Here is a 9,076-nt window from a genome sequence, read left to right on the forward strand (position 1 = left end):
TTTAAGTTTTTGAAACTTAATGTGGTGACGTAAACATTTTGATTGAAAATTTCTTTTTCAATCAAGAAGGCTGCGTGTTCATAAGCGTTTTTATTTGATCATTCGTATAAAGTATTCATCCAAACTCTCTTATTAAATACTTTTAAGAAAGGATTTATTGCCTAAATTTAATTATTTTTATATTGGTTTACAACATTCTTACTGAAAAATAATTCATTCTTTTGTATTGTTAAAATTGTAAAAATATGCGGAGCATGCCATTGAAGATAAGAAGTTGAGTTATATAAATGTATAATGTAAATGTTTTTGTACGCAGAAAAATTGTTAAGAATCCATAAAATAATGTTACAGGTGTAATAGTTGCATAATGTGTAAAGATTTGTTCGACAGTACCTATGTAACCTAAACACATGTATTTTAATTTCCATGAATGTAAAAATTTTGCCAGCTGAAATTTAAATTCATAACAAAGAAATCAAAAATGGAACGCGATCACTCCACGTCATTTTTCGTGTGAATTACTTTAACAGAACTACAGATCCAAAAATATTCATTGCTAAATAGTAATAATTACGAGTATTTCATTTAATTAATTTTTTAGATGACAGAAAATATATTGTTCAATTACAGTATTACAACAATTAACTCATTTCAACTAATTGACATTTACCAAGATTTTGTAAGCTGAACTTTCTGTTGTATTTATACTGTTGGAAGAGTCTTTCGGCAATAATCACTCCTCTCTATAACAGTAGTACCTACATATGAAAGATATTAGGTGATGTCCAATTAACAAAATTAGAGATGTTGCATTAACTTGTAAATGTTTCATAAGAATTTATTCCGCATTCACGACACGTAAGACTAACTAAAATATGTGTTTATATTTAAAAAAACAAAGGCAAAAAGATATCCAAAAAAATGATTTGCTGTTATTGGTGTAGTCTTATTATGGTTTATGTTATTAATTGATGTTACAATAAATTGAAACGAAAAGTTGTTACCGTTGCATAATGCAGGTTACACTTGATCCATTACCGAGGCAAAGGAACGTTACCATTTACCGAACATTAATACCTTTTCGTGGCCTTTTCATTTCATTCGATCTTTTAACGTGTAGACTTGATGATGACGAGTGGTCTTCACCCTTAATTGTGGCATTAAAATGTTAGTTGGAAAAAAGAACGTGTCAAGTATCAAATAAATTAATAATGTATACTTTAAAAAAATATTAACTGCGCAGGAAACCTGCGAAGTAATATTTGATCTCGAAACTTGTGCAGTAAAGTTGTTCATTTGCTGCTCCGCTTTTTGCGAATAATGCGCGGTCTTCTCAAGGGGGAAGTTGTGACATGGACATGACCTCTTCGAAGAAAGGGTACAGTTGCGGCCACGGAATTTTGTCAGTTATTTACTATCAACTTGTGCAGCCTAAGCTTTATTGTCATTATGACTGATATTCAAAATTTTTGTGACAGAAATTCTGTCACGCAAAATCAAAATGCCAACGATTTTGACATCCATGTCAAAAATTCCAATGTGGGGTTAGAAATGTATAAAACCTGTTTTACAGCTGTCTCAGTTGAATGACATAGACTGACGTAATTCCGTGGCCGTGACTGTATTTCTAATTCTATGTAAATGTGACTGAAGTTGTTATTGATTTAAGTGATTTGTGATTTCTGGGGCATTGACTGAGTCGTACTTGATATTTTATGCAATTGTTTGATACAAGGTGTCAAAATGAGAAAAAGGTGGTGTGTGCGTTTCATTTGAAAATATGTGGAAATTTTAAGCGTCTTTGCAGTTAAAATTGCCGAAGAAAGTAAAAGCACCGGTGAGTAACAAACATTTTTAAAAGGGATTTGCAGTTGGAGGTTAGGATCTATATCTTGTCTGGATATTTCGGCCTTTTCAGCTTTTATTTTAGGGTGTTAGTTAAAACTTGCACTTTTATTAACACCTATTTTTCCTTAAGATGCAGTCTCAACTCGAGGCAGCCCTCCTAGGGCGCAGCTCTAATGTAAATACTTCTTCCAATCTAGATGACGATGAAAACAATTTCCACGACGAAGAGGGAGAAGACGTAGAAGATTTCGCGGATGAGGTCTCTTTTCGTTCCCTTGCACAATCATAATTATGCAAAAGACCCAATTGTTGTTGCTTGATATTAACATTATCTTATATTTATTATAATTTCAAAACAGTAGCATGCATGATAGTTATTTTTCATTCATTCACGGTGGTAGCGTGTTTTTTGAGTAAAATATTTCATATCATGTAGGATTTAGAAGGGGATAATGGATCCCGCGGTGGAAAACACGCCACCGGGAGCTCCACCACGCCCCGTACAGTAACCCTTCAAATGCTCTTGTCTGCTGATATCTTGCAGCCTGGTAAAGGAACTATGACAATAGAATATTTGGTATGTTTTTTACTACATGATTTTAAATAATAAATTTGTTATCGCGGACAGGGTCAGAAGTTTGTGGGTGATTTATTAGAAGACGGTAAAATTAGAAGTCAAGAAACAGACATCGTATTTGCTTCACCAAGTGCCTGGGCTATAGCCTGTAAGAGATTCATAAATCCGGAAAAGAAATCGGGATGTGGTTGGGCTTCCGTCAAATATCGGGGACGAAAGTTGGACGCCTATAAGAACGTGTGGTACAGAAAAAAGAAAGAAGAAAGAAATCAAGAATTTGACGGGTCATCAGAACTTGAACATTTGATACAGACAACCATGACAAATAGCATGCAGTATCATAGGATTGTTGTGAAGCACAATACCATTGCAAACAGGACTTTGACCCAGTGAGTTCTATTTGCAACAATTTAATACAGGCTGTAAGAAAATTAAAAAATAGTGGTGTAAATCTTGGCACTTTCATTACTTTTATTATTTACATACAAAACAACAGGTAGTACAAACAGGTTGAAGTTTTTTCTAAAAAAAAAAAATATATTACCTGTTACAAATTGTGAATGAGATCGCAGCATATACAAATATACTTTTAATTACTTTACTTCTTCTATGCAGAAAAACTTCTTAAAATTGTTACGTGAAATGTCGCCAGTGGATGAACTTATTAATCACAGTGTTTTTTTGTTTTTTTTTTTAGTGATGCTAATACACTGATCGAGTGTATACCTTTTTCAAATTTGGGAAAAATTCAACCTTTTTTGGTATCTCTTTCAACCAATGCTGCACTTTTGATGGATTTTCATTGTCACCTAACAAAATCGGAGGTGTCAGGATATCTTGCGGGGCACTGGGACGTTAACAATCACAGTGAGTTTTAGGAATTAGAATAAGCGTTGAATATGAATAAGCAAAGAAGTATTTAATAAATTGTCAAATTTAAGGGCAACGTCACAAAACCTTGTGCAGGTGTTAAATAAAAGATATTTTTGAAAATGCTCAAATTTCACAGCTTTTCTGACGTAAATTGATTTGTAGATTTGCAAATAACACATGCCTTTCCGTGTCGTAATACAAAATTCGATAGAGAAAATGCACACCATATTGAAGCAGAAATTTCGAAAGCGATTGAAAAAGAAAAACTTACTCTAGTCGGCTGGTATCATTCCCACCCTTTTGCTGCGGCAGCCCCGACTTTGAGAGATGTGGATGCCCAACTGGACTATCAAATACGAATGAAAGGAACGTCTGATAATAACTACACGCCGTGTATTGGAATAATTATTTGTAATGAAGATTCCGTTTGAGTGAACGTTTCTAATCGTGATCATTTCAGCACCGTACAACTACGAAAACAATTCGTTGGAATCTAGCATTATAGCCTATTGGGTGATACCACCGCCGGAAACAAAACCTAACGAATACGGGCGACCGATGCTCATGTCTTACAGTGTCATACAAGATTCGTTAATAACATCAAATGTAAAAGAAGAAATAAAAAAATGCGTTGAATACTACAAGAAAGAACATGACTTTATTAATTTCAGTGAGCGTTATTTAAGCAATAGTCTTTACATTGATAAATTAAAAAGTACGCTAATATCGAAATTTCCTAGAGATGAAAGTGAAACAGTTCTTTGGCGTTTTATTCGAGACGCTTTGGGGTATCACACTGAAGAAAACGATTGTTTGCTCTCTATTCCTTCAATATCAAAGTCTCCGATGTTGCCTAATTTAAATTCTTCTTTAAATTCCAATCTTATGTTACCGACGGATATTTCGAATCTTCTGTTTAATTCAGGAAAGTTTCCAACTCCCAGCAGTTTATTAGGCCTGCCTGATCCGATGGCACATAGCACGTTGGCCGCGAATAATATGTTTTTGTCCACGAATTTGTTTAAAATGCAAGAATTATTAAAACCATTATCTACCAGCAGTCCTTTGCCAACGAAAACAAAAAGCGACCAAAAACATTGCACGGCATTAAAAATTCCTTCGGATATTAAGGGTAAATCAGATTTTGCAGCAGATCTCTTAAATTTGAAAAATAAATTAGACTTTATCGCTCCAGATTTAAATTTATCTAAATCAGATTTTTCAGCTTCGGACTTGAGTGTTCCGTCTTCAAAATCTGCAAAACAAGAGTTCTGTATTCCAGATTATACTGTTAATTTAAGTAAGAGCATCGATTTGGGTGAACGACCCACCAAGATTCCGAAAAATGATTTTAACTCTATCGATTTAGGTATTTGTAAAAATTCAAACGAATTAAGTGAATCGGCTACCGATTTAAGTGTATCTTCAGAGCAGAGGCATACATCAGATGAAGATAAACCACTTAATCTAGCAGCTGATTAATAGTAACAAATATTCATTTTTGTTTTTACTAAATTTTGTAAGTAGTTTTAAAATATGAAATTTTATTGCAAAAAGTTCTTGACGGTATTTCAAGTTCGTTTCTTCAAGACAAAAAAATTTCAATGTCAAATTCCTTCAAAACGCAAAAGAAAATCGTCATGGTACTCGATAAAAGTTAAGAGAGATTAATTTAATAATATTTTAACAGTATTTATTACTTCATTTATTCTTCCGCCAAGGAACGTAAGTGTTACTTTAAAAAACACTTTACGTCTCGAGCTGCATACTTTTTCTACCACTAGCTCTCAAAATAAAAAAAACTAATTGAAATGATTTCTGACGCTTGCTTGAATGTTCTAACATTCCTTAAATTATAATTTTGTAATGTTTATGTAAAATATTCACAGAATATTTCTTATATTTTATTTACGTCCCAAGAGATTTTTGGCAACTTTTCTGTTCGTTACCCATGCCACAAGGTGCATCACAAGTGGTTGTTACAGACCTGAAGTCGTGGTAAAAATGCCCTTTTACGAAGCTGGTTTTAGTAGAATCAAGATATTATTTCTCCATAAAATTTTATTGTGATCTAAATGTATAATAATTTTGTCGTGTATTTATAAAGTAATGTAAAATTACCTATTTAATTTAAGAAAAAAGTACAAAGCTCAGCCCATTCTTGCCAGAAGTTCAAAAAATAAAAAAAGTGCTGAACAAATAGAAACCTTCCATTTACTGTTTGTAGGATTTCACTTCGTCAGTGTTAGCGAACATTATTTTCGTTATATTAACGAAAATTATTGTTACAAGATATTGATGTTTGTTTAGTCATTCACACAAAAATTGTGATTAGATGGTTAAAAAAAAAGTAAGAAACTGATTGTTTTTGTGTGAAGGAACAATCTTCCGATCGGTGTAGGACTATTCAAAACGGAAGATTAATTAAAAACGTACATTTGAACTGTTTCACTGTTTTTAATCCGTCAATGTAAAAACCCTCATTTTAATGTATGAAATAAAAGTATTTGTAAGGAAATTGTGTTTTTTCTGTAATTATAGCATGTACTTACAATATGTGAATGTATACATATATTTTTAGGAGAAATCTTTTTTATTCCAATATGCAACACGTAACACGTATCGACTGTTTTCCCTTGACTGGATTACAAAATATTTGAGCACGCGAAAACATTATTCACGAGTGCAAATGTTCTAATACTTTCAACGATAACTATATTTTGTTTAACATTCTTTGAGCCAGTAATCACCTCCATTACCAGCACTTTTTCGACCAGTTTCCAACTACAATTTTTTGTGTAAATATTTTCAAGTGCATTTTTTGAAATGTACTTATCTGTTTTTAAACTAGTTACGGTGAATCTAATTTTAATCAATACATTTCGTGTTATTACATGTTTCGTTAAGTTTTTTTTTTTCGGTCTAAGAAGTTATCGTGCGAAGGTTACAGAGAGCTTTAATGCCGTTTAGTTCAGTTTACAAGAAACTATCAAAATTTCGTGGTCAGATATCCCGAATTCTTACAGGTAAAAATTATAACACTACTTAACTCTATTACTATACTGAAATGTAGTAACGGATTTACTATTTAACAAAATTATCTGATGGAAGTTTAAATATACTGTCAAAATGTGTCGTAGAAAAAAAGTTGCTTCAGAAGACGGTTCAGCTTTTGTTGACAGATGTGTAGTTAGGTAGGTACTCATAGAAGGCTAGAAGGTTAAGACATATTTTTACTTGTGATAAGATGAATAGTTACTAATTTAGATTTTATAAAAATTGAGAGTTTATTAACAGAAATTTATTTTACTATAATTACTGTACAATTAAATCGTGTTCATTATCAAAAAACACAAATAAAATACATACATAGTTATATAAAATAGATCGTTACATGTATAATTGAATTAATTAATTTTGAAATATGGGAAAAAAGACGTAATACTTTTACTTAAAACAATGTATGGTATATCTTAAAATTTGCACCTTTGGTTTATTTTACGTTGACATATTTTTAATTAAAGACAAAATAGTTTAAGACAGTTAAAAGATTTTTTTACATTCTTACCAAGGCAGTTTAAAAGGAATCGATATTGTCAACAGAGCAATGAAGAAAACTTACACAACCTTATTTCTCAATATGAGAAAAAAACTAGTAGCAGCATTTTTGTTATTGTATACATAATACAATAACCTGCTATAAAAGGTGGGAGATTACAGTATTTTAACTGCGTCATTTTTTCTTTAATCGAGTGACTATCCATTCTAGCCCTTGGTACAACCTGAAAGAACATTTTAAGTAGAACACATATTGATAGCTTAACACAAAATGCATTCACCTTGTTTTGGCATAATGGGAGGCCATGGCAATTTTGCATTTAATTTGCTAGTAAGGCTGTCTATTGAATGGGGTTACGTTTTTTTAAGTTTAAGGTTATAAATAGCGGCAATGTCTAGTGCATTGTTGTATGTTCAACGTTAAAAAAATAAATCATCTCCCATTGTGCCAAAACAACCTGAACAGTGTTTGTAAGATAGCACAACAAAAATAATAAAACCAGCTTTCAACTATCACTTTGTTTAACTACCAACCCATTTGAAAGATAAAACATGTTTTTTGAATTCTTGGCATAAATATAAGAATAACCAGTTTGATTAAATTATTGATAAATTAGTGTGAAGTTGATTTCATTGCATTAAAAATGAAAGGTCCATTACAGTGAAAAATGTAACCTTTAGAAGAAAATATTTTTATAGGTAGCATTTTGAACACATTTCACAAAATACAAAATTATTAACAAAACATTGATATTTACCCTTCTCCTGTTAAAGCACAACATGACTGTATATGCCATTGTTGTTGTTTAATTGAAGTTAGATCTAATTCTTTGGAAATTTCAGAAGCACTCATTGACCCTTTAACATCCTGTTTATTAGCATAAATGAGGACACCAGCTTTAGACAATTCTTCATTTGCCAACATTTTGCATAGTTCCTCTCGAATAACACTTAACCTCTCTTTATCTGTTGAATCTATTACTAATATCACAAACTAAAAAATTCACATTTAGTGATTTTACTTTTAATCAAATGTTTACTACCTACTTCTGTGTTTGTATAGTAAGTACTCCAAGCTGCCCTTAATGATTGTTGGCCCCCTAAATCCCACATTATGAAATGAATGTTACGCCAAACAACTTCTTCAACATTTGAACCAATAGTGGGGCTAGTATGAACAACTTCATTCATTAAGAACTGATATAGGATAGTGGTTTTACCTGCATTATCAAGTCCAACAATTACAATTTTATGTTCTAGAAGACAAACAGCAGGTTTAACAAAGCGTACATTTATTTACAAGAAACAAACTTTACCTTCATTGCCAAAAAAACTCCAAAGTTTAGAGAACAGCAAACCCATATTGAAATATGCTTTCACTGAAATATGTTGCAACTATGATAAAAACTTTAGAACACTTCTACCGTACTATTTATTATTGGAAGAGTCACAATTAACAAATATTCGATGTTTTAGCACTTGTAATCATATGTTAAAAAAAATAATACCAAACTATAATTTTTTTTCATGGGAAAATTATTGATTATACACTACTGCTTGCTGTATTTGTCATAAAGAAAAATAAGTGAAATTGTAAAAGTCCATAATAAGTCATTATTCTAACACAATCACATGAAGGACTGATTTGACAAAAGGCAGATTGACGTATGAGTATGACGTGCCATAACCCCCATATCTCGTAGTATTATGACGTCACTATTACAAAAACTCTATCTCCCTATCACAAAAGAGAAACTTGGGAAAGTAATAAAGTGTTGAATCACGTACTATGGTTAGATTCTAAGAATATAAACATTCTCCATATGTTCTCCACATTAAAATAGTAACTGCGAAGTAACATTTTTATCGAGTTTAATTTTTAAAAATTATCGATAATTGTTTACTTTAGTTACTCGTCGAATTTTCGCGTTTTTCTTAGCCAGACACCCTTACTCCCTTAGGGCGCTCGTCCTCCTAGAATAATTTGTGAGGCTCTACATCGTTTCCCACCACTCAAACAAACCCTAACTCAAACCTTGTGCAAACTGCAATTGCCTTTTTTGGTTTCAAGGTCGCGTCAAGGTCGTGTCAAAAGGGCAAGGAACATGCATTTGCACAACATTTGAACTATTTGAAGGTATGGGGGATAATCAGCAGACAACGTAGAACACGTTGGGGCCTATCCCAATGTCGAATTCGACAAGAATATACTATTCCGGA

General features: G+C 32.2%; 3 protein-coding genes across 6 annotated transcripts in view; 1 reads left to right on the top strand and 2 right to left on the bottom strand.

Moving 5' to 3' along the window:
- The window catches only part of TyrRS (Tyrosyl-tRNA synthetase), a 199,795-nt gene that overhangs the window by 34,167 nt on the left and 156,552 nt on the right, over nucleotides 1-9,076 (bottom strand). The window lies entirely within an intron of this gene.
- LOC138132098 (MPN domain-containing protein-like) lies at nucleotides 85-5,816 on the top strand. Of its 4 annotated transcripts, XM_069049470.1 has the most exons (7): nucleotides 85-1,837; nucleotides 1,979-2,107; nucleotides 2,285-2,425; nucleotides 2,477-2,814; nucleotides 3,123-3,292; nucleotides 3,461-3,709; nucleotides 3,759-5,816. In XM_069049470.1, exons 2-7 carry the CDS (start codon nucleotides 1,979-1,981, stop codon nucleotides 4,778-4,780), a joined length of 2,049 nt encoding a protein of 682 aa, XP_068905571.1. In that variant the 5' UTR covers nucleotides 85-1,837; the 3' UTR covers nucleotides 4,781-5,816. The 4 variants fall into 4 exon arrangements, with proteins under 4 accessions (XP_068905571.1, XP_068905574.1, XP_068905575.1 ...); XM_069049473.1 differs by lacking the exon at nucleotides 2,285-2,425; XM_069049474.1 differs by lacking the exon at nucleotides 1,979-2,107.
- On the bottom strand, nucleotides 3,759-8,570 carry Arl5 (ADP-ribosylation factor-like 5). The gene is made up of 4 exons (XM_069049475.1): nucleotides 8,173-8,570; nucleotides 7,904-8,112; nucleotides 7,615-7,850; nucleotides 3,759-7,080 (listed from the first exon to the last, which is right to left on the bottom strand). The coding sequence occupies exons 1-4, from the start codon at nucleotides 8,216-8,218 to the stop codon at nucleotides 7,032-7,034; spliced, it is 540 nt and encodes a 179-aa protein (XP_068905576.1). The 5' UTR covers nucleotides 8,219-8,570; the 3' UTR covers nucleotides 3,759-7,031.

Source organism: Tenebrio molitor, chromosome 5, assembly GCF_963966145.1.
Source record: "Tenebrio molitor chromosome 5, icTenMoli1.1, whole genome shotgun sequence".
Taxonomy (NCBI): Eukaryota; Metazoa; Arthropoda; class Insecta; order Coleoptera; family Tenebrionidae; genus Tenebrio; species Tenebrio molitor.

Coding starts and splice junctions, on each gene's coding strand:
- LOC138132098 (XM_069049470.1), top strand. CDS start 1,979: ATGCAGTCTCAACTCGAGGCAGCCCTCCTAGGGCGCAGCTCTAATGTA. Junction 2,426..2,476: donor CTATGACAATAGAATATTTG/GTATGTTTTTTA, acceptor TATCGCGGACAG/GGTCAGAAGTTTGTGGGTGA. Junction 2,815..3,122: donor GCAAACAGGACTTTGACCCA/GTGAGTTCTATT, acceptor TTTTTTTTTTAG/TGATGCTAATACACTGATCG.
- Arl5 (XM_069049475.1), bottom strand. CDS start 8,218: ATGGGTTTGCTGTTCTCTAAACTTTGGAGTTTTTTTGGCAATGAAG. Junction 8,113..8,172: donor GAGTTTTTTTGGCAATGAAG/GTAAAGTTTGTT, acceptor TTTGTCTTCTAG/AACATAAAATTGTAATTGTT. Junction 7,081..7,614: donor TGTGCTTTAACAGGAGAAGG/GTAAATATCAAT, acceptor ATGTTCTTTCAG/GTTGTACCAAGGGCTAGAAT.